The sequence below is a fragment of the Rhinatrema bivittatum genome, chromosome 7 (assembly GCF_901001135.1).
Source record: "Rhinatrema bivittatum chromosome 7, aRhiBiv1.1, whole genome shotgun sequence".
NCBI classification, from domain to species: domain Eukaryota; kingdom Metazoa; phylum Chordata; class Amphibia; order Gymnophiona; family Rhinatrematidae; genus Rhinatrema; species Rhinatrema bivittatum.
Genome location: NC_042621.1, coordinates 38,964,211 through 38,990,094, shown reverse-complemented (window position 1 = coordinate 38,990,094; position 25,884 = coordinate 38,964,211). Strand labels below are relative to the sequence as shown.

General features: G+C 46.9%; 1 protein-coding gene across 5 annotated transcripts in view; it reads left to right on the top strand.

The window, feature by feature from the left end:
• Positions 1-25,884, top strand: part of PMFBP1 (polyamine modulated factor 1 binding protein 1) — a 1,053,891-nt gene that overhangs the window by 396,425 nt on the left and 631,582 nt on the right. For all 5 annotated transcript variants that reach the window (XM_029608277.1, XM_029608279.1, XM_029608278.1 and 2 more), the window contains one exon: positions 17,213-17,296. In XM_029608277.1, coding sequence (XP_029464137.1) covers positions 17,213-17,296 — 84 coding nt within the window. The remainder of the gene's footprint in view (positions 1-17,212; positions 17,297-25,884) is intronic.

Sequence of the window (25,884 nt, the reverse complement as noted above, 5' to 3'; positions counted from 1 at the left end):
TAATCACCCACATGTGAGGTCTACTATCCTGCTTGTCCTGGGAGAAAGCAGAGTTGTTTACCTGTAACAGGTATTCTCCCAGGACAGCAGGATGTAGTTCTCACAAAACCCACCCGCCACCCCGTGGAGTGGGGTCCAAAACGTTTTATTATTTTATTTTTTCACTTGCACCTTTTGCTACAAACAAGACTGAAGGGAGACTCCTGTGGCTACAGGGATTATGGCATACTGGGCATGCTCAGTGTGCCAGTCAAAAGTTCTAGAAACCTTGACAAAATGTTTCCGTGATGGGGCTCCGTCTGATGATGTCACCCACATGTGAGGACTACATCCTGCTGTCCTGAGAGAACACTGTTACAGGTAAGCAACTCTGCTTTCTTTTTGTATTTGTTATTAATGTTTAAAACTTAATTTATGCTGTTATATTGTGAATGTGACACTGTAAACCACCCCGATCAATATTTCTTGAAGAGTGTGGTATATAAAATGTTTAAATTTTATATACCACACTTTTCCTCCGCGGCAAGCAGCTCTCTACTTCGGCGATTCTTCCTCTCCACTTGGCAGCCGGAGCGAGGGAGAGCCTGCGCGATCGGCGCCAGGGACCCATCGGGGTAAGGCCTCTAAATTTCTCCCTTGCCCCCGCTAGGTCCGAGGCCGACCACGAGGCCTACCGCGCCGTCCTGCCACCGACCTGCCGCTGACCCGACCGAGAGAAGGCCCGCCGACCCGCCGACACGAATTGGATTAAAGGCCCGCCTCCTAACCTACCTTTAAGCCAATCGCAAAGGGCACAGGGGCCCTTTAAATCGACTGCAGCACCAGCGACCAGCCTTTTCCTCCGCGGCAAGCAGCTCTCTACTTCGGCGATTCTTCCTCTCCACGTGGCAGCCGGAGCGAGGGGAGGGCCTGCGCGATCGGCGCCAGGGACCCATCGGGGTAAGGCCTCTAAATTTCTCCCTTGCCCCCGCTAGGTCCGAGGCCGACCACGAGGCCTACCGCGCCGTCCTGCCGCCGACCTGCCGCTGACCCGACCGAGAGAAGGCCCGCCGACACGAATCGGATTAAAGGCCCGCCTCCTAACCTACCTTTAAGCCAATCGCAAAGGGCACAGGGACCCTTTAAATCGACTGCAGCACCAGCGACCAGCCTTTTCCTCTGCGGCAAGCAGCTCTCTACTTCGGCGATTCTTCCTCTCCACGTGGTAGCCGGAGCGAGGGAGGGCCTGCGCGATCGGCGCCAGGGACCCATCGGGGTAAGGCCTCTAAATTTCTCCCTTGCCCCCGCTAGGTCCGAGGCCGACCACGAGGCCTACCGCGCCGTCCTGCCGCCGACCTGCCGCTGACCCGACCGAGAGAAGGCCCGCCAACCCGCCGACACGAATCGGATTAAAGGCCCGCCTCCTAACCTACCTTTAAGCCAATCGCAAAGGGCACAGGGGCCCTTTAAATCGACTGCAGATCCGCGCACCGTGCGTCGCGCGCCTAAGGAGCGCGACAAAGGGGCCTGCCCCTTTGAGCGCCCCTTCGAGCAGCCCCGTCAGACAGCCCAGAAGGTTTTCGTGACTGTGTCCAGGCGATCTTTGAACTTCTGCAGGCATCGCCAACGTTTGTTGCCACGCACCTTCTTCCAGAACTGGCAGCAAAGCTCCAGGACGACCAGCCCAAGCAAACCTAGTCTAAACAGTTATACTGGAGGAGCCAAGATGGCCGCCGCCAGCAGACGCTGAACCGAGTTGCTCCGCATCGCGCTTATAAGTTTCCTTTTTAAATCTTTTCGATTAGAGGCTCAATTTTGTTCAACATGCCTCATAAGCGCAAAGGAAGGGTAAGAGTTTATCCCTCAAGCCTACCCAGCCCAGCGGGACAACGATATATCACTGAGTTCGCGTCGGTATCTCCAGTGGTGGGAACTTCAAGCGCCGCTGTGGTGGAGCCGGGAGAAGCGGCACTATCGCCAGGCGAGATCACCTTGAGCCCACCAGTACCCCGAGGCCTGCTGAGCAGCTCTCCCCTCCGTATGAGCAGTGGAAGTGTAACCCCGGATGCGAAGTTAGCTGCGGGCGAACAACGAGAGGGATCTACTCCTCTACACGGAGCAGGGCTTCCCCTCACCCATCTGTTGGAGGTATGTGAAAGACCCGCGGACACTTTGGTAAACGCGGGCAATGAGGAATCTCAAGGGACATCGAGAGAGGACCCACTGGGGGAATTGGGAGGAAACACTCTACGTCCCCTGGAGTTTGAGAAACCAGCAGTTATAACACTGGAAGCCATTTGGGAATTAATGGCTACCATGGCTCGTACTCTGAATACTCAATCCCAATTGATTGGCAAATTTGATTTAAAAGTTCAGTCTGTAAAAACAGAGCATACTTTGTTGATTCAAAACCATACAAATTGCATTCAAGAATTAACTGCTAAGGTAAACCAGACACAGTCCCAAAATTCCTCAATTATGAAGGATTGTTTAACATCACAAAGGAGACTGGAGTCAGTTGAGAACTATTTACGTTGCTCTAATGCAAGATTGGTTAATTTCCCTAAAGTAATGGGTGAGCCTGTTTTGGTGACTTTTAAGCGCTTTGCGATGGAAACACTCAAGATTGAAGCTGCAAAAGTTCCGACTGTTAAAAAACTCTTCTTTTTAAGGAGTAGTTCACAAATTTCCATTGGAGGAAAAGGAGAGGATTCCAATAATTTGACACAATACGTGGAGAATTCTGAAATGGAAATCACGGAAAGGGCCACCCTGTTTGTCCAATTTTATACTGAAATAGAAAAAAATTTCTTGATGAAAGCCTTTTTTCAAAATATTAATAATGAATTCATGGGAGGGGTAGTGAGGGTATATCCTGACCTATCACGCCCCACCCAACAACGAAGGAGATTATTCTTAGCTATGCGCCCAGAGGTTCTGGCCAAAAGGGCTAGCTTTGCTCTCCGTTTTCCGTGTAGATGCATTGTAAAATCTGCTGGAAATTTATATGTTTTCTTTATGCCAGACCAATTGAGAGAGTTTTTGGATGGAAGGGCCTAAGTTAAATGTTCTGAGTCAATATATAGTGAGATACCAATATTTAAGTGAATAATATTTCAATAATGTACTTCTCAATTTTTCCTTTGGTTTTCCTCCCCCACCCTTTGCCTATGAAAAACAAATGAAACTGTTGATGTATCCATTGGTTATGAATATACCGTATTTTTCGCTCCATAAGACGCACCCGACCATAAGACGCACCTAGGATTCAGAGGGGGAAAATTTAAAAAAAAAAAAAAAAATTGTGCTAAACCGGCTCTGCGTCTGGGCGTCTTATGGAGCAAATTAGGGGAGTGCATAGCTTTTTTTTTTCTCCCCATTTTGTTTTCGGGTCTGGGGAGGGCCATTTCGGTCCACTCCCCAGATCAGAAACTTTTCTTTCTCTGGGAACCCCCAAACCCCCCCCCATCCCAACCCTTTAAATTAACAACCCCCACCCCCCTGACCCCCCAAGACCTGCCGACTTAATTTACTGCAAACCCCCACCCTCCTGACTCCCCCAAGACCTGCCGACTTAATTTCCTACAACCCCCCACCCTCCTGACCCCCCCAAGACCTGCCGAATTAATTTCCTGCAACTCCCCACCCTCCTGACCCCCCCAAGACCTGCCAAACGTCCCTGGTGGTCCAGCGGGGGTCCAGGAGCGGTCCGGGAATGATCTCCTGGGCGTGAGCCGTCGGCTGCCAGTAAACAAAATGGCGCCGACGGCCCTATGCCCTCACTATGTCACTGAGACCGATCAATAGCAGCGGTCGGTCTCAGTGACATAGTGAGGGCATAGGGCCGTCGGCGCCATTTTGTTTACTGGCAGCCGACGGCCCATGCCCAGGAGATCATTCCCGGACCCCCGCTGGACCACCAGGGACGTTTGGCAGGTCTTGGGGGGGGTCAGGAGGGTGGGGGGTTGCAGGAAATTAATTTGTCAGGTCTTGGGGGGGGGTCAGGAGGGTGGGGGGTTGTAGGAAATTAAGTCGGCAGGTCTTGGGGGAGTCGGGGGGTTTGTTAGATCTTTGTTTGGTTTTTTTTTTATATTCGCTCCATAAGACGCACATACATTTTCCCCCCACCTTTGGGGGAAAAAAAGTGCGTCTTATGGAGCGAAAAATACGGTATATACTAATGGTAGTTATATTATTTCATGTTATAACAATTTCTGTAATTTCAGTCAAGGTATATTCTTGTAATTATATTGAAAAATTCATAAATAAAGAATTAAAAAAAAAAAAATAAACAGTTATACTGGTGAAGTATCTAAGTCCAATCATTCTCAATTGGCATTTTGAATGTATGAAAGATATATCCTTGAATTGTCTCCCATCCCTTGTTGCTAAATACGTATGCTACCTAATCTTCTGAATCATTCCTATCTTCCCTCCTCCTAAGAAAGTTTGGTTAACACATTAATTGCTCCGGCATAAGCCCTATCATGCTAGTCGTGCTATGTACCACATTTGCACCTTAGTCAGCCACTAGTAACTTGCCTGGTTTTCCAGACACCCTAAAATTGTGACACTTGCTGTCACCACCATACAATTTCTGTATAGCCTACTGTACACATTAGCTTGTTTGTAAAGTGCATTTATTGGATCCTTGTATTTTGTATTTTGCATTCATACCGGTATTCTTACCTGTATTCATACCTGTATTTTGCATCTTGTCTTCTGCATTCATACCTGTTTTCGCCTAACCCTGCTAATTGCTCTACACTGTAGTGCAACAATGCCTCCTTTTCTCGGAGATTGCGCCTTAACATATCAAACAGAATTCCACCCATATGTTCCCAATTCATCCACACATCTAACCACACACCACAAAACCCCTCACAACAAAAGAAGACTTATCCCTTTACACACCATCACTCGCACTCAAGCTATCAGCCTCTCTCTCATTTCCATTATCCTTTTCAATGCACAATCTCTCCAAAAGAAAACCCATCTTCTACATGACATTCTCACTGATTCTAAACCAGAAATATGCGCTGTCACTGAAACCTGGTTCAAACAACATGATACTCCCCTCATTAACCAATTACCCTTAGATAACTACGATGTTTTCTCAATCCCGCGGAAAAAGAAGAGAGGAGGCGGCATACTCCTGGCTGTAAAAAAGGACCTCCAACTTTTGTCCCAGAAATGTGATATCCCATATCAATATGAAATTGGCTTCTTCAAATCAAAATCTCTCCAACTGTGTCTCATTTATTACCCCCCCCCCCCCCCCCCGGTCTCCTAGAGAAAGATTCATCACCTCTTACTGAATTCGTTGCAAACGCGCTATCACCTGACGTACCCACGATTCTCCTAGGAGATTTTAATTTACACGTGGATACTTCGCCACAATCCCCAGCTTGTGAAGCTTTCCTTTCCTCACTCGAAGCTATGGGTTTCCAACAGATAGTGAACTCGCCCACGCACAAAGCTGGCCACACCCTTGACCTGATTTTTATCAACTCCCCCATCAGCATAACCAATCCTCCATTATGTATGGCGGTACCCTGGTCTGATCACTCCCTGATCAAGACTAAACTCACACTTCCTCAAAGTTCCATTCCCGTGCCCCATCAGCCCATATCTTTCAAATTTCGCAAATCCTGCGAGGTAGAAACCATCACACAAGCATGTTCAGATATTGACAAGCAAATTGACCTATCATCCCCAGATAACGCATTCTCCACCTGGGTTAACCTCACCCTTAGCATCGCCAATAAACATTGCCCCCTAATAACAAAAACTGTCAACCCTAACCGTAGAAATAGGAAACTCTGGTACACGCCTGTCCTCAGAAATCTTAAAATCCAACTCAGAGCTGCGGAAAGGTCTTGGCGCAAACACCAATCCCCCGCAGCCAAAACACTCTACTATCAACGTATGCACGAATATAGAAATTCCATCCTTCAATCTAAACGTGAATACTACGCCAAAAAAAATAAATGGTCTGCAATACAACCCCAAGGCCCTTTTCGATATGGTTGCTGACCTGACTTCCCCCAAACACACACAACAACCAGCTAACTCCTCTACAAATCGTTGCAATGAGTTAGCACAATTTTTTAAAAACAAGGTATCCTCTATCACAGCTCAATTCTCGCACAACAACCTCAATATCTATCTCCCCACTATCAACTCTCCAGTCTCCCTCTCCTCTTTTGAATCCTCATCCTCCCTAGAAGTAGAGAACATACTTAAGAAAATGAAACCCTCATCACATCCCTCTGAAACCATCCCTTCTAAACTCCTACTATCTATACACAAAGTGATCGCCAAACCCCTATCAAATATTCTCAACTGTTCTCTAGAGCATGGCATTGTCCCTGATTTTCTCAAACAAGCAGTAGTGAAACCGCTACTCAAAAAACCCAATCTTGACCCCGCCACTCTGTCTAATTACTGACCGGTTTCCAACCTACCCCTCCTAGCTAAAGTTCTTGAAAAACTAGTTAATTCACGCCTCTCTGATCACCTTGAACAAAACAACATCCTCCCTTCCACCCAATATGGTTTCAGGAAGCTTTTAAGTACTGAAACGTTGCTCCTCTCCCTACATGATACTCTTATCAGAGGAACTGACTCAGGATCCTCTTACCTGATCGCCATGCTTGACATCTCGGCTGCGTTCGACACAGTCAATCACGATGTCCTCCTCAACATCCTCATGAGTATTGGGATTACTGGCAATGCCCTCGCCTGGATTCAATCATATCTCCAAAATCGATATTTTACTGTCCTTGTGGACAACAACGAATCTGATCCCATCACTCTTCCCCAAGGTGTGCCCCAAGGTTCTTCACTCTCCTCTACGCTATTTAATATATATATGATTCCCCTTACCACGCTCCTCACTAACCTGCACATCAAGCATTTCATTTATGCTGACGATGTACAACTCATTTTCCCTTTCTCTGACTCTATCCAAACTGCTTTACAAAACTGGGAATCCTGTCTTTCCTCCATCAACCAACTCCTAAATGACATGCACCTAGCTCTAAATCCTAACAAGACTGAACTAGTAATTATATCTAACAGGCAACCACTCCCAGACATCCCACTTGCATACTCATCCACCAATTTCCCATCGCACACTCGCAATCTAGGTGTCATTATTGATAATCACCTTACTTTTAAACCTTTCATTAAATCCATCATAAAGGATGGCTATTTTAAGCTACAAACGATAAAGAAACTCAGACCCCTCCTACATTTCACTGATTTCCGTACAGTACTCCAGTCTATTATTTTATCTAAAATAGATTACTGTAATGCACTCTTTCTTGGCATCCCCGCAACACACACCAAGCCATTACAACTTTTACAAAATGCCGCCGCTCGGATACTGTCAAATACAAAAAAAAGAGACCACATCACTCCCACACTTATTGAACTACACTGGCTCCCAATACAGTCACGAATTCTTTATAAAGCACTTTCCATCATACACAAGAGTCTGTTAAACTCCAACCTCAACTGGATCAACCCCCCCCCCTCCTCCCCCGTACCTCCAAGAGACCTACCCGCCCAGCCCTCCAAGGAACACTCCGTGCCCAATCTATCAAATCTTTTAAACTCTCCTCTACTATAAACAGAGCTTTTTCACTTGCCGGCCCCACCTTATGGAACTCCCTGCCCCATGATATACGCATGGAGACATATACCCCCAATTAAAAAAAAAAACTGAAAACCTGGCTCTTTCGACAAGCCTACCCCATGTCACCCCTCATCACATAATACTCCGCTGTGAATTATCCTCTGATATATTATGATGAACGCCTTATGTCCGCTGATTTTGTACTATGCACTCGTATGTATATAATTATAGTTATTGTTACAGTTTTATCTCATTGCATCTACTCATTGATTTTGTTATATGTAAGGGCTCCTCCCATAAGTTATTTGTATTTTTCCTAGTTTACTAATTATCTGTTATATGTAAGGGCCCTGCCCAAAAGTTTTTGTTTTTTGTGAACTGATGCGATGTGCGAACGGATATCGGTATAAAAGAGACGTTAAATAAATAAATAAATAAATAAATAAAAAGAATCTAGATTTGAGACATTTAGGAGAATTTATCCCTACAGTACACGAATGTAATCCGTTTCGAAGTGCTGAAAAAGCGGAATATAAATCAAATGAAACATAAAACATAAATAAATGCACAGGTTTATTTTCACAATCATTATCCTTTAGATTTGGGTAGTGTTGCTAAATTTTGCAGCTGGGGATCTATGGCTAGATCAGGCAAAATTTTGCTTGATACCATTCTGAAGCTTCCCTAGAAAAGACAGCGTGCACCCAGTGCTGTTGATACTTTGAATACAGCTTTTATTATTGTTAAGGAACAGCACTGTACTCAGTAAAATACTTTCCTTGTACATACCTGGATCAGTCCAGACTCCTGGGTTTTGCCTCCCTTCCAGCAGATGGAGACAGAGAAATTTTGATGTACTCTGCCATAAATACCAGGATGCCACCTACAGTCCGTCAGTATTACTCTGTCTCCAGCAGATGGCGGATGCAAAACCTATAGTCTGTGAAGTGAATTAGTGTTGGCTTAGGATTAGTGCTAGCTTAGACAGTTGTCTGCAGTATTTATTTTTTCAGTGTTAAAATAAATAAATAAATAAATAATTCAGAATCAGGAGACAGTCTTCTGCCTCCCAGAGGGTTGCTAGGTCCTGAGGGGACCATCCTCTCTGGTTTTCGAGGCCGCTGATGTACAGGGTTGAGAACCCTATTTCCAGCCACTCACTATACTGGGGGTGATACCGGGGAGCCCGGCTCACTCCCCCCAGTAGGATCGGGACCCGGAGGCTCTGTGGCAAGTAATTAAAAAAAAAAAAGTTTTCTTCTGTTGTCAGTTTGTGGCCCTCTTCTTTTCTCTGTTCTCTTCAGGCTTTCCTCGCTTCGTTTCACCGTGCCATTGTCGGGTGGTGCTGAAGGAAAGTTTGGGAGTTGGAGTTTTCCGCCATGCCGAGGAGGGCTGCGTGTAAGGCTTGAGGCGCTGTGCGCTGCCTGACTTTCCACAGAAGGTCTTTGTGCCTCTTGCCTCTCAGGAGGAGAGGGAGCCTCCGTGACCCTACCGAGGGTCCAGACTGTCTCCGGAGCGTTCGGCACCCTGTCGGCCCTGAATTTAGGCCTGTTCCCGCTGAGCGCGGGAACAGGCGCCATCTTGGATTCGCTCGCGTCAGCAACTGCAGCAGTGGGGGAAGGGAATCTCCCTCTGCGATTATCCCTCAATAGATAGCCCCTGAGGTTGGCGATTTGGGGGGGCCTCACCCACATAGTGTAGGGGAAGTCCCGGCAGGAGATGCTGAGGATACTTCCTCAGATTCTTCATTTAACTCTGATTTTATGCTTCTGATGCACAAAGCCTTAAAGCCAGAAGGACAGGCAAAAAGAGGGGAAGAGATGCCACGAGATTTTCGGACCCTACAGCCAGGCCACAGAAGAAGGCAAAGCACGTGGAGGAGATGGGACGCCCACAGGTGCAGAGACCCCTGAGGTTCGAGGTACCTCAGGAGGTCTCGGCTACTTCTTCGGGATCCGGAGTATCCGCATTTACCTTCCCAGCCTCCGAGGTTGAAGGGGAGGTGGACTCCTCGCAGGGGGGTCTGCGCGAGGCTCATGGAATGGATGGCGATGATCCTAAAGTCATCAGGCTTTTTCGTTAAGATGAGTTAGGCTTTCTCATCCCTGTCATATTACGAGAACTGGGTATTGAGACCCCCCAGGAAGAGTCTTGGCTGGGGGCTACGGACCCGGTTGTGTTGGGCTTGCGGGGGCAGCCTTCCTCCTTTCCCTTTCATTTTACAGCCTCGGACTTACTCTTTCGGGAGTGGGATACACCGGATTTAGGGCTGAAGGTAGCCAAGGCTATGGATAAGCTGTATCTTCTGCCGGAGGAGGCCTTAGAGCTTCTCAGACTTCCCAAAGTGGATTCGGCAGTTTCGGCTGTCACGAAAAAGACCACCATTCCGGTTATTGGTACAACGGCCCTTAAGGACTTGCAGGATCGAAAGCTGGAAATTCAGCTCAAGAAAATTTTCTAAGTTTCAGCACTTGGGGTCCGCGCGGCTATATGTAGCAATTTTGCCTTGCGGGCGGGCCTTTGCTGGGTCCAGCAGTTGCTCGCCAACAAGGCATTGTCGGAGGATGAAACCTTCCAGGCGGCACATCTGAAGGCAATTATTGCCTATAGTGCCGATGCTTTTCATGACTTGCTCCGCACTTCAGCCAGGTCCATGGTTTCCGCTGTTTCAGCTCGTCGTCTGCTATGGTTGCAAAACTGGGCAGCAGACGTTTCTTCCCAGCTGGGATCTCTGCCCTTTAAGGGCAAACTGCTCTTTGGCAAGGAGCTGGAGGATCTGATACAGTCTCTCAATGAGAATAAAGTACACCGCTTACCTGAGGACAGGCCGAAGACTAGAGGATCGTTTGGATCCAGATCTCAGTTTCGTGGGGGCCGAAAGCCTCGGACATCCCGACCACCTGCTTCCTCCTTTCACCAAAATTCCAACAGACAGCAGTCTTAGTCTCAGTCCTTTCAGAGATACGGTTTGGTAGAACTGGTAACACCCAGTCCGCTCCGGGTGGAAAGCCTTCGCAATGATGGGCGGCCGGCCCGCTCCTTGGTACCGGTGTTCAGAAGCAGACTGTCTCTGTTTTATGAGGAGTGGGCCAAGCTCACGTCGGACCAATGGGTCCTATCAGTGATAAGACACGGTTACGTTTTAGATTTTGCACGGCGGCCCCACCATCAGTTTCTCGTCTCTCCATGCAGGTACGCCACCAAGCACCGAGCGGTCAGGGAGACTCTTCGGCGCCTTCTAGATCTCAGCGCGATTACTCCCGTTCTTCCGGCGGAACTTCGGCAAGGTCGCTACTCCATTTACTTCATGGTTCCCAAAAAGGAGGGAACCTTCCGGCCCATTCTTGATTTAAAGAAGGTCAACAGATGTCTCTGGATTCCCTGTTTCCGCAGGAGACATTGCGGTCGGTGATTGCTTCCGTACGGCAGGGGCAATTTCTAGCATCCCTGGATCTGACGGAGGCGTATCTGCACGTCGGGATCAGGACTGATCACCAGAGGTTCCTGCGGTTCTCCATTCTGGGGAAACATTACCAGTTTCAGGCTCTGCCTTTCGGTCTGGCCACCGCTCCCAGGACGTTTACCAAGATCATGGTAGTGGTAGTGGCACAACTGCGCAGGGAAGGATATTTGGTGCATCCATATTTGAACAATTGGCTGATTCGGGCGAAGTCAGACATCCTTTGCCAGGAGGCGATAAACAGGGTACTTCAGCTGCTATGTGCCCTCGGATGGATGGTCAACCTGTCCAAGAGTCATCTGATTCCCTCCTAGTCCCTGGAGTTTTTGGGAGCTTTGTTCGACACTCATTTAGGCAGAGTTTTTCTCACGGTGGGACCGCATTGCAAAATTGCAAGGACAGGTGAGAGCATTTTTGTCCAAACACCCGCTGACGGTCTGGGATTACTTGCAGGTTTTGGGGTCTATGGCCTCGACCCTGGAGCTTGTCCCTTGGGCCTTCGCCCACATGCGGTTCTTGCAATCAGTCTTGCTTTCTCGTTGGAATCCGGTTTCCGAACAATTTCATCTGTGGTTGCGTTTACCGGACACAGCACGAACCAGTTTGGACTGGTGGCTCCTTGCGGACAACCTGAGCCGTGGGGTTCCTCTGGTTGTTCCGGAATGGATGGTCGTGACTACGGATGCCAGTCTCTCCGGGTGGGGAGCGGTTTGTCTGCAGCAGTCGGTGCAGGGGCAGTGGTCCCAGGAGGAGTCCCAATAGTCCATCAACTGCCTGGAAACCAGAGCAGTTCGCCTGGCATTGCAGGCCTTTCTCCCACTTATCAAGGGGAAATCAGTCAGGGTTCTTTCCGACAATGCAACCACTGTAGCCTATATCAATCGCCAGGGCAGAACCAAGAGTCAGCCGGTGGCGCTGAGGCTTGAATGCGGATCAGCTGGGCAGAGCAATACCTGGTCAGTATTGCAGCGTCCCACATCGCGGAGGTCGACAACATTCACGCAGATTTTCTCAGTCGACATAGACTCGATCCCAGCGAGTGGGAGCTGGCCAGGGGAGCTTTTCAACTCATTTGCGACAGGTGGGGCACGCCCTGCATGGATCTGATGGCAACATTCCAGAATTCCAAAGCCCCACGCTTCTTTTCTCACTGCAGAGAGACGGGGGCAGGAGTAGATGCTCTGGTGCTTCCATAACCGACAAATATGTTGCTGTATGTGTTCCCACCTTGGCCCCTAATCGGAAAGGTGCTCAGGAGAATAGAGCTTCATCTGTCCGACATGATTCTAGTGTCTCCCGAGTGGCCGTGAAACCCATGGTTTGCGGATCTAGTCAATCTCACGTTGCAAGGTCCTCTGCGGTTCCCGGATCTCCCAAACCTGCTTCATCAAGGACCTGTATGTTTCGACCAGGCCGATCACTTTTGTCTAGAGGCATGGCTTTTGAGAGGCAGCATTTAAAGAACAAAGGTTATTCAGATGTGGTAGCCTCTACACTATTGAGATCGCGTAAGACTTCCACGTCCCTGTCTTATGTTCGCGTCTGGAAGGTGTTTGAGACTTGGTGCATAGACGGGGGGATTCTGCCTACTCACACGTCCGTGCCGGAGATTTTGTGTTTTCTTCAAGCTGGTTTGGCAAAGGGACTATCGTGTAGTTCCTTGAGGGGTGCAGGTTGCAGCACTTGGGTGTTTACGTGGTGCTGTTCAGGGAGTCCCATTAGCAACTCACCCGGATGTGTCTCGTTTCCTTTGTGGAGCAAAGCATCTACGGCCTCCGGTGTCCCATCCTTGTCCATCCTGGAATCTGAATTTAGTGCTTTCGGCCTTGTGTGCTGCACCATTTGAACTGTTGAAAAGAGCAACATTGAAGGATCTCACGTTGAAAGTTGTGTTCTTGGTAGCAATCTCTTCCTCTCGGCAGGTTTCTGAACTTCAGGCTTTGTTCCTGAGGATTTCGGATTCGGGGATATCCTTGCAGACAGTTCCTTCCTTCCTACCGAAGGTAGTCTCCTCTTTTCATTTGAATCAATTGGTGGAGCTTCCTTCCTTTTCGGATTTGGACCGTTCTGATCCTCTCTCTCGGGAATTACGGAAATTGGATGTCTGTAGGGCGTTGCTGCGTTACCTTGAGGTTACCAATGGTTTTCGGGTATCGTATCATCTTTGTGCTTTGAAGTGGCCCTAAACGAGGTAATTTAGCATCTAAGACCACTATCGCCCGATGGTTGAAGGAGGCTATCAGTTCTGCTTATTTGCTGAAGGGCAAGTCTTTGCCTCAAGGGCTTCGGGTGCATTCTATTTGTGCTCAAGCTATGTGATGGGTGGAATGTCAGCATATTTTGCCACAGGAGATTTGCAGAGCGGCCACATGGAAGTCGTTACATATGTTTGCCAGGCACTACCGCCTGGATGTCCAGGACCTGGGTGTGGGGGGATTTGGAGCAGGTGTGCTGAGAGTGGTCCTCTTCGGATCCCAGCCCAGGTAAGAGAGCTCTGGTACATCCCAGGAGTCTGGACTGATCCGGGTATGTACAGGGAAAGGAAAATTGGTTCTTACCTGATAATTTTTGTTCCTGTAGTACCACAGATCAGTCCAGAGTCCTGCCCATTTGGAGTTCGCAGGTAATCGAGACTTCTCATTCAGCTGTTCTTTGTTTTAATTGACAGATCTTTGTTTACAGTGTCTCACGGGTTCTGTTTCCACTTGGGGGTTAGTGAACCAGTTTAAGTTGTTAGGTTACTGTATATAGTTAGTTTGGTTTCGTACCATTCTGCTTTGTGACTGAGCAATACTGACGGACTGGAGGTGGCATCCTGGTATTTATGACAGAGTCCATCAAAATTTCTCTGTCTCCATCTGCTGGAGGCAAAACCCCAGGAGTCTGGACTGATCCGTGGTACTACAGTAACGAAAATTATCAGGTAAGAACCAATTTTCCTTTCTTGATATCAAATGATAACATTTAAATGGAAGGTCTTGGAAAACAAGGAATTATTTGTTTTTAACATTTTTATTTATTTATTTGCTTTATATTCTGCTTTTCAGACATTTAAAAATGGATTACATTACTTTAGGGCATACAGGTTCTCATGTATCTAGGGTTTTCCAGCAATAATCCTTGCTAAATCAAGCCCAAAGTTTTTTGCAGAGGGTTTATTTATTATATCTGTTTTGGTCAGGATGGTTCTTTACTTATGGCTGCTACTTATTTGTTTATCACTTCTGGAAGCTTTTAAATTATGTATATAGAGCATGGAAAAATAGTTACAGACTCCATAGCTATTGAGATGTTATGGAACCCTGCCCGTATGTCCCCCCCACGATCAGGCACTCACCGTTGCTGCTTTCTTCACCCAACGCGGCGTGGACACCGCCGACGTCGGGCCTTCCAGCGTGGCCAGAGCCGCGGACTTTGATGCTCTTCGCGGCCCGGAGGCTGCCCGTGTCGCCTGCCTTCACCGCGGCTGGTGCCGCAGACTTTTATCCTCTTTGTGGCTGGAAGCTGCTGCCGTCACCCCCTCTTCGCGGCGCGATGGCCGCATCCCCGGGCTCAAGTGGCGGCTGGAGCCGCCCCCAGGGCCTCCTGCAGCGGCTGGAGCTGCCACCGCCATCAGGATCTGCTGTACAGGCCCAGCCCTGCCTCTGCTCTGAAGACGTCAGTGCAGGCCGCTGTCTACGGTCCTGCACAAGTTCCTGCTTCCTGCCTCTAGGCGCACGGCCGCACCTCTCTGCTGGATTTAAAGGGCCAGACACAGGAAGTGTGCTGGCCCCACCTAAGGATTGGACTTCCTGTTTGAGCCCTATAAAAGGGCTGTCATCACAGTACGTCTTCACCTTGCATCGGAGTTACTTCTCTCTGGAGGCTCCTGCCTGCCCGAGCTCCATCAGGTCTTCTTCGTGGAGCTCCTCGTCGTTTCGTCTTGTCATGTCAAGTCATGTTCGTGCCTGAGGTCCCCGTCCAGGTGTCCTGGTGTCTCGTCTTGATCTTCTGCTTCCTGATGTTCCAAGTTCCTTGGTGACCTGCCCTTCTTGGTGTTTGCTTCAGCGTTCCTGAGCCTTCTGGTACCTGTCAGGCCATGCTCTCTCGGGTGTCGTCTTTCCCGAGCGTGGAGTAGCCTACAGGTGGACTGGTGTCCTGTGCTCCTGAGCCGTCATGTCCTGCCAGCCTTTGTGGTGCTTCGGGCGACATCTGGCTCTGTCGTCGAAGTTCTTCCTTGGCTGGATTCTTCCCTGCGCTCATCCCATTCTCAGCGTGGTCCGTGACCAGCCTCCTTCGGCTGTGTAGGGAGCACAGTGGGACAGGGTGGTCCGCGACCAGTCCCTCGGTGGACTGTGTAGGGCGCCCTGAGAGACAGTGTCAATGTCCTTCCGCCCAGCTTCTTGTTTCGTCTGGACTTCGTCAAGTTCCTCGTCTCGTCCTGGATGCTGTTGCATCAGTCTTGGTATCATGTCAATGTCTTGTTCCTGATGCTGTCGCATCGACCCTGGTCCGGGATGCCGTCGCATCGACCATTGGTCCATGATGTCTTCACATCAGCCTTGGTGCCATGTCTTCAGCTACCTTGGTGTCATATCTTGTGCCAGTCCTCGTCTCTGATGCCGTCCGCATCAGCCTTGGTGTCATGTCTTTGTCTGCGATGCCATTGCATTGACCTTGGTGTTATGTCTTCGTGTCAAGGCCAGTCTGCCCTCGACCTCAGGCCAGGCCTGCTGCTCCATGCCGATCCAAGCGGCAGGTCCGAAAGGGCTCGGAATGGTCGGAGGACCATTCACATTCCAACATCATCATGTTGTTGGCCTTGGGAGCTTGCAGGTCTGGCAGAGGGTAAGCCCGTCAGCCATGCGGGAACACGCCGTCAACCCTCGGTTCGGCCCTGGATCCGTCTGGGGTCGGGCTGAGGCCCAAGGGCACACTAAAACACCCCTATCTAACAGAATGCAAGGCCTTTAGAGGCCCTTTTCTTGACAGAATGCAAGGCCTTTCGAGGCCCTTTACATAACATTAGAATAAAATTTAAGGCAAAACAATAAAACAGAGAAGCTTTTAAGTATCTTCAGAACAATTGAAAGCAAGATCTGAATATCCAAATTTATTTATTTAAAATAATTTCTATTTCTGTGCTTACCAGAATCATTGTTCTGAGTGGAAAACCATATAACATATATATTAAAATAACATACAACATACCTCAAAACAGAATATAAAGCAAAATACAATAAATAAAACATCTCAATCTGGATTCTATGCCAGAAATTCTTCCAGAAACAAATAAGCTTTTTGCTGTTTCTTGAAAGCTTATAATTTTGCATCTGCCTTAGACCTAAAGGATGGCTATTCCATAACATGAGGCCTATTGTGGAAAAGACCCTGGGGTGAATCTCTTTTAAACATACAATCTTGACATTAGGAATAACTAAAGATGCTGATTTATTGATCTCAAATAATGAACAGATTCATATCTAATTATCTATTCTTGTAAATATGATGGAATCTAAAACAAAACTAAAACAAGGCTCTTAAATTTTATCCTTTGTTCAAACAGCAGCCAATGTATGACCTTAACACCAGGCACCCAGAAATTAAGCAAGCAGCAGCATTTAATACTGCTAGGCTCTAAAATGACACCTGGGTAAACTAATGTACAAAGTGTTACAATAATTTAATGTCGTCAAGATGAAGTCTTGAATAACTGATCTAAAATCAGTCTTATTTAAAATAAATCTGTCTCTATACTATTTAAAATTTAAAAACCCAGCCTTTAACACAGCTTTCAACAAGTCTGAGTGTGAAACTATAGTCAATTTGGATCTCTTAATCCCAAACTGACATGAACATGTGCAAACATAGGTACACAGGACATGCACATAAACCAAACAGATGCACATAAATACAGAAAGATAATGGCCTGTCCAAATGTGCTCACATAAATGCACTTGCCAACAGCCTTGCATGGGTACAGATATCCCCCACACCTGACCCTGAATGGGTACCGATGTGATCAGCACCCAGGCCTATACAAATGTGGGTTCATACACAGAAATTGGTGTTTTTCCCAAAAAGTGAATGAAACATTTCCTTGAATAGTGGAGTCATCTTTTTAAAATGTAATATTTCATTCTCTACTATAGGTGGAAGAATCAAGGACCCAACTCTATGCTGTTAAAGCAGAGGCCGCCAGCCTAAAGAGCAAATATAACAGCGTACTAAAAGAGGTATGGACAGAGTCCAATGTAACTGGATCTAAAGAAGAATGACCAGATTTTTTAATTTTGCACAATTATATGACTAGACAAGCTCTAAGCCTGTTCTTACCAGTGACCTGTATAGAGGCATGATCTGCTTATGCTTCTCCCTATGTACCCTAGCATCTCCCTCTGTCTCTGGCTACCACTTTGTTGCACTTTTTTGTTACCCAGAAGTGTATTACCTGCTTGGTGCATATCAGTGTCTCATTCCCCAACATGTATTGGTCCCTTGGATTTCTACAGCCAAATGCATAACATTCTAATTGAATGCCTCAGTGAAATTGGCATATCTGGAGTCCCTCTTCGCTGGTTCAAATCTTACCTTAACAATAGGCAATACAAAGTTAAAATAGGGAACAGTGAGTCTAAAGCAATCAACCTGACACTAGGTATCCCGCAAGGCTCCTCTTTGTCATCCGCCTTATTCAACCTATACCTACTACCCCTCTGTCACCTCCTCCCTGAACTTGGTCTTCCGCACTTTATATATGCGGATGACATACAAATCCTCGTACCTGTGACTGAAACCCTACCCAAAGCCATTAATACATGGGAAACTGCCCTCTTCTCAATCAACAACCCTACTCACTAACATCAACCTTGCTCTCAACACAGCTAAAACAGAACTCATGATCATCTCTCCACAAAACATCACTATCAGTTCCCACCTCTCTACACGCCCCCATCCACAATTTCCTTTTCACAACATGTATGTGACCTAGGCGTCACACTAGACAACCAAATTAATCTAAAAAAAATTAATTAACTCTACACTAAAAGATTGCTTCTTCAAACTTCACACCCTAAAAAAATTAAAACCCCTTCTACACCTCAATGATTTCCATACAGTACTCCAATCCACCATCTTTTCGAAAATCGATTACTGTAATGCCCTCCTCATAGGCCTACCCAAAAACATAATCCACCCCCTCCAAATGCTACAAAATGCTGCTGCCTGCATTCTCACTAGTACCTGCAAAAACGAACATATCTCCCCTGTCCTCAAGGAACTGCACTGGCTTCCAATCTCATCTCGGATCCTAAACAAAACCCTTACCATCATACATAAATCCCTACACAACCAAAATATGCAATAGTTCAACGACTCCTTACTATTTCGCACCTCCACAAGACCCACCAGAAATAAATACCTGGCAACACTACACACCCCATCACCCAAACTCACTAACCTCTCTACCACCAAAGATTGTGCACTTTCTATAGCAGGACCTGCACTATGGAATACCATGCCTGCTGACCTACACCAAGAACTCTGCCCAAAAAAATTTAAACAGAAGCTAAAGACCTGGCTATTCAAGCAGACATATACCTGAATTTCTCTCTCTAACCCCCCTTTTCACAACACATCCTAAACTATACCCTCCTTCCTTTCCACCTATCCCCGCCCTTCGTAACTTCCCATGCCTTTCACTATGTTAATCTTTTTGACGAAATGCCTCTTCATATCACACTTCGACGTCCCCTGACCCACTACCCTCCCCTGACTCTCCTCCAAACCTAACTCCTACCTCATAAATGCCTTACCCTCCATTCCTATACCTTTTTTACTGTAAATATTTGGACACTGTTTATACTGTAAATATTTAGTCATTCTTTCCCACAATTACTGTTTTAAATTTAGTTCTAACTTATTTTAAATATTAGTTCCCTGTTAAGCCTTTTACGCTACATTCATGTTCTGTGTAAACCGATGTGATGTTCACAACGAATGTCGGGCTATAAAAATGTTAAATAAATAAATAAATAAATAAATAAATAAATAAATACATTTCAGAAAGTTAATTTGTGATTCCAGAGACAGTGAGGTGGTTTAGAAAGCATCCATAGCTCGTTGGATTAAGGAAACCATAGGCCCTGTTCAAGTAGCCAAAGAGTTGCTGCTGCCTAAGAGGATTCGGGCACAGTTCACCAGGGCATAGGCTTTTGTCCTAGACAGAGTTTCATTTGAGTTTGCCAGTGGAGAAGCCTACAGTGGAGACATATTCTTCCTTTGCCTCCCTTTTTAAAGCATTTTTGCTTTGATGTTCTAAGCCAAGGAAGAATGGTCCTTTGGCTTGGGGGTCTTATGGGTCCCACCCAGATAAAGGATAGCTTGGGTACATCCCATGCATCTGGATTGGTCTGGCTGGATGAAGGAGAAATTTAGTCTTACCTGATAATTTATTTTCCTTGAGTCCAGACAGACTAATCTGGGACCCTCCCAAACTGCCAAAATTCATTTATCTGTTGATTCAGAATTGTAGAGCACTTTGAGATTTAGAGCATAGAATTATTGTTTGTTATTATCAGCAGTGGCTGATCTTTTCATGTTGTTTTTCTCATTTGCGTTGAAATGATTTGTTCTGGTCTCTCTTGGAAGCCTCTGATCAATAAGCTTATAGGGAGAGTTTCTTTTTTTTTTTTTAATTGATACTTTATTGTTTTCCATATAAGAATCGTACAAACACAATAAACACATCTAGACATAGAAACAACTATCAAGATTTTTCAATAAACGCAATCGGGCGGATTTTAAAAGCCTTGCTCACCGGCGCGCCTATTTTCCATAGGCTGCCGGCGCGCACAGAGCCCCGGGACGCGCGTAGGTCCCGGGGTTTTCGGAAGGGGGCGTGTCGGGGGCGTGTCGGGGGTCGAACGACGCGGCGTTTTGGGGGCGGACGCGGCGTTTCAGGGGCGGGCCCAGGGGCGTGGTTTCGGCCCGGGGCGTTCCGGGGGCATGGCCGCGCCCTCTGGAACCGCCCCTGGGTCGGGTCTCGGCGCGCCAGCAGCCCGCTGGCGCGCGTGGATTTATGTCTCCCTCCGGGAGGCGTAAATCCATGGATAAAGGTAGGGGGGTGTTTTTTAGATAGGGCCGGGGGGTGGGTTAGGTAGAGGAAGGGAGGGGAAGGTGAGGGGAGGGCGAAAGAGAGTTCCCTCCGAGGCCGCACCGATTTCGGAGCGGCCTCGGAGGGAATGGAGGTAGGCTGCGCGGCTCCGCGCGCGCCGGCTGCCCAAAATCGGCAGCCTTGCGCGCGCCGATCCAGGATTTTAGAGGATATGCGTAGCTATGCGCGTATCTTATAAAATTCAGCGTACTTTTGTTTGCGCCTGCTGCGCAAACAAAAGTACGCGATCGCGCAGTTTTTAGAAATCTACCCCTATAAGTTCTCCCCCTCACCCTCCCATCGTCCTGCACAACCTACTAGTATGCATTATAGATAAGCAAGAAAAGAAAAGATACAGGTAAATATATCCATCTGGATCGAACCCAAAGAACAATACATGCCCTTCATCAGCGGTTGTCAAACGGAAAATCTCATATATCCCATTTTTCAAGGTATGTTATCGACTGCGTATGCCTCAGCTGGTAAATAGACCCAAATTAATGAGAGGTCTTTCGCCGTAGCAAATAAGGATCCCAAATTAAGTAGAACTTTCATAGGCGACAAGTCTTTTCTGCTGTTAATTCACTCATGGTGCAGACTTTATTAATTCTGGAAAGTACTCTCTCCAAAGTTGGAATGTCCTTCGGTTTCCAGGACCTAGCGATCTCAAGTCGATCTGCAATACAAACCTGTGAAATTAAAGATTGTGAAGCTACGTTCTTACATTGCTCATTATTATTCAAAAGAGCAACATCCATTTGCAAATATATAGAGTCTGCAAGTATCTCAGAAAGAAAAGTCTCCACCTATTGCCAGAAAGGAGATTTAGACCTACCCATCCATCACATATGAATGAAAGTGCCCGAAACAGCGCAACCTCTCCAGCACATACCATTAAGATTGGGGTATATTTTTTGTAATCTATCAGGCAAGTGATACCAGCAGTATAATAATTTATAACTGTTTTCCACCAGTAGGGAGGAAATAGAGGCTTTGCTAACCCGCCTGAAAATATCCAACCAATCATCTTCAAATAATTCCATTGGGAGATCTCTTTCCCATGCTCTTATATGCGCCAGTTTGCCCTTAGCTTTAGCATTTAGTAATCTATATACTTTAGAGATACAGCCTTTTAAAGTTTTAACAGAGGAACAAAAACCTTCCAAAAGGGATTTACCAAGCTCAAGCTGTGTCCCCACCTTATTATTCCAACAGAAATGGTGCAGCTGCTGATAAGCAAGAAATTCAGAGGGTGGCAGTTTCTTAGCTGCGCACAAAGTTTCAAACGATATCAGGCGACCCACTTCCATAAATGTTCTAATATTGTGATACCACATCACTTCCGGATTGCGAAGGAATGATGGGAGCTGCTTGGTGTAAATTTAATATTATGAAACAAAAGCCGAAGTGACCTATCAAATCTACTTTCTAGAGCTTCAAGTGATGCAGTACGCCCTTTATGCATTCAGGGACTGCCTATCCAACAAGGTCGTCTTGATTCAAACAGTCAACCAAGTAGCAATGTGGTACCTGAACAAACAGGGGGGCATGGACTCTCATCTGCTCTGCCAAGAAGCAGCACAAATTTGGGCATGGGCCCTGTTGCACTCAATTCTACTGTGAGCCACTTACCTGGCAGGCACACACAATTCAGTGGCAGACCACCTCAGCCGAAGTTTCCAGTCCCACGAGTGGTTTCTGGAATCCTCTGTTGCGGGCTGAATCTTCCACCGGTGGGGTCAGCCAGAACTGCAAAGTGAAACGATTCTGCTCCCTACACAGGGACTGCAGAGCACCAACCATGGATGCCTTCGCTCGCCCCTGGAACACAGGCCTTCTATATGCGTACCCTCCAGTTCCGCTAATAAGCAAGACTCTTGTGAAGCTACAACAGGGCCGAGGCTACAACAGGTCCGAGGCTTAATGATACTCATAGCCCCATATTGGTCACGCCAAGTCTGGTTTCCCATACTTCTCGACCTATCTGTCCAGGAACCCACCTCATAACACAGAATCACGGCAAATTACGCCACCCAAATCTCCAGACCCAATCTTTCTAGTAGCATCTCTCAAGTCCTCGTAGCTTCACAAAAGCCTTCCATGCAGAAGTCTTACCACTCTAAATGAAAGAGGTTTACCATGTGGTGCACACAGGCTTAGATTCCTTTACTTCCCCCCCCACACCATCACTCTTAGATTATCTCTAGCACCTCTCAGAATCTGGTCTCCAGACTTCTTCCATATGAGTTCACCTCAGTGCTATCTCTGCTTACCATCAAGGAGTAGGGGATGCCCCGATAACGGCTCAACCCCTTTTGGATCATTACATGAGAGGCTTATTACAGCTTAAGCCTCCTTTACGTCCACCAATCGTGGCATGGGACCTCAATGTGGTACTTGCACGGCTCATGCATCCTCCTTTTGAGCCCCCTATATGCCATGTAAGATACTCAGATATCTTACATGGAAAGTAATTTTCCTAGTAGCCATTACATCTGCTCGCAGGGTAAGTGAGTTACAGGCCCTTGTGGCCTACTCACCCTACACAAGGTTCCTCCATGACCAGGTGGTTCTCTGCACTCACCCTAAATTCCTTCCTAAGGTGGTAACGGATTTCCACTTAAATCAGTCCATAGTCTTGCCCACTTTCTTTCCAAGGTCTCACGCTCACCCGGATGAGTGAGCTCTGCACACCTTGGACTGTAAGCGTGCACTTGCATTTTATTTAGACCGCACTACAGCCCACAAGAAGTCCACCCAACTCTTTGTTTCTTTTGACAAAAACAAGCTTGGAGTTGCAGTGGGAAAGCAGACTCTCTCCAACTGGTTGGCAGACTGCTTTGCGTTCTGCTACCTGCAAGCAGGCCTTACACTTGAGGGGAGAGTTAAGGCACACTCAGTCAGGGCCATGGCAACACTACCATTCAATACCGATTGCCGACATCTGCAAGGCTGTGACGTGGAACTCTCTCCACACCTTTGCAGCCCATTACTGCATTGACAAGGCTGGATGACAAGTCTCTGTCTTTGGCCAGTCTGTCCTATGGAACATATTCCCAGTGTAAAAACCCAACTCGTCCTACCTCGACCCGCTGTGAATTTCAGGCTGCCTCATCATTGCCAACAGCACCCCAGTTGTTGTGCCTGTTGCACAAATTGGGTGCTGCTAGGCCTACTTCATTATGAGTCAGCCTGTAGCTTGCTATTCACCCACATGTGAGGGCTACCATCCTGCTTGTCCTGGGAGAAAGCAGAGTTGCTTACCTGTAACAGGTGTTCTACCAGGACAGCAGGATGTTAGTCCTCACGAAACCCGGCCACCACCCCGCGGAGTTGGGTTCGATACCGTTTTCTTATTTTGCTTTTTGCTCATACTTTTTGCTACAAACGAGTCTGAAGGGGACCCCGTGTGGCCACAGGGTTAGTAGCATGGTGGGCATGCTCAGCATGCCAGTCAAAGTTCTAGAAACTTTGACAAAAGTATTCCGTGACAGGGTTCCATCTGATGATGTCACCCACATGTGAGGACTAACATCCTGCTGTCCTGGGAGAACACCTGTTATAGGTAAGCAACTCTGATTTCTGGTGGCTCCAGAAATCAGAGTTGCTGGTTCACAGATCTGGTCAACATGGCCATTGATGGGCCACTGCACTTTGGTCATCTGTCGAATCTTCGCCAGGACCCAATATTTTTGAATCAGGCAACTCACATCTGTCTCGCAGTTTGACCTTTGAGAAGAATTGGCTGAGACAGAGGGGATATTCCAAAGAAATTATTGCCACCTTATTGCAGGTCAGGTGACCTTCCACATGCTTGGCATATATGAAGATTTGGAAGATCTTTGGTGCACTGTTAGTGGTGTGTAGCATCTTTAGACTATGATGTCCCATATTATTGGCTTTTCTATAGGAGATTTGATTAAGAATTTGCCTTTAATTCTGAGAGTGCAAGCAGCAGCCTTAGGCTGTCTTCGGGATTAGTTGCAGGGATTTGCTCTGTCCGCGCATCTGGATGTGATGCATTTTTCTTCGAGGGGCGAAGAATTTGCGTACTCTTGTGAGAAAGATAGATCCTTCTTGGAACCTTAGTCTGGTTCTTAGAGGATTGTGTGAAGCTCCATTTGAACCACTGAAAAGGGCAACCATAAAGGATTTATCTCTGAGGGTGTTTTTTCTGGTGGCTAATTGTTCAGCCAGGAGAATCTTGGAGCTTCAGGTTCTGTCATGTCAAGATCCTTTTCTGCAGATTTCAGAGACTGGGATATCGTTTCACAATGTACCTTCCTTAATGCTAAATGTTGTTTCAGCATCTTAGTCAAACTATAGAACTTACGACTTTTCTAGATTTGGATTTGTCCATACCTCACGCAAAAGAACTTCGAGTCTTGGGCATTATTGAGGTATCTTAAGGCAACTAATAATTTCTGTTTACCGGATCACCTTTTTGTGCTGTGGAATGGTCCATAGAAGGGGTGTAAGGCATCAAAAGCTATGATTGCACAATGGCTGAAAGAGGCAATTGGCTCAACCTATATTTGTGAGGGTTGTCCTGTGCCTCAGGGGTTGAGGGCTCACTCGACTCTTTCTCAGGTGACCTCTTCGGCTGAATTCCACATTCATTGTACACTTTCGTCATACATTATCGGTTGGAAGACTGGGCTCCAGATTCCATTTTTTTTGGGTGAGAGTGTTCTATGATCAGGAGTCTCTCGGTCCCACCTGGTTTAAGGGAGCTTAGGTACATCCAAGGAGTCTGGGATATGAACAGAAAAGGATAATTGGTCCTTTCCTGCAAATTTTAATTCCTGGAATACCACAGATAGTCCAGAGACGCACCTATTGGGAAGGAAAGTCCGCTTGTACTGATAATTTGTGTATAATGCAGAGTTTTCTTTGGCAATTTCAATCATGTTGTGCTTTGATTTCTTGGGAAACATTTTCATTATTTTTGTTTGAACTTCACCTTTCTCCTGCTCCTGGTAGGAGCTTTGGGATTCAGGGTTCTTAGTGTTGGTGCAATAGCTATCATCTTGGCTTGAGTACAGGTCAATACTGAGGGACTGCAGATGGCCCTCTAGGTTATGTGACAGCATCAGTGAAACTTTTCTCTGTCTCCATCTTCTGGCAAAGAGGCAAGACCCAGGAATCTGGACTGATCTGTGATATTCCAGGACAAAAATTAGCAGGTAAGAACCAATTTTTCTTTGACTCACAACTGGCATATATCTATAGAAAAGTATGATAGGAATAGACAGGCAGCGTGGATAGGCCATTGGGAGTAGTAGAGGCCCGTATGATAACATAATTTAAACATGTTTGGGACATATATAAATGAACAGGGTTGAGAGGTCAGGTAAAAGATATGGGGGAGTTGGTGGTTTAAGCCTAGGAATTTTATTTGCTTTTCTACCCACAGTGATAGAGAACCAGAGAGGAGAGAATCGGGCAGTCTGAGGGATTCAGTTGTTCCGTATTTGCTGAAGTTTGCACTCTATGTGACTTAACCCCCACATGCTGCAGTCAGCACTCCCTGTGACTTAACCCCACAGGCTATAGTGAGTAAGTTTCCTTTTCTCCACAGACAAGCAGTATGGTAGTCCTCATACCTGGGTGACATAATCAGATGGAGCCCAGCACAGAAAACCTTTGTCAGAGTTTCTAGAAACTTTG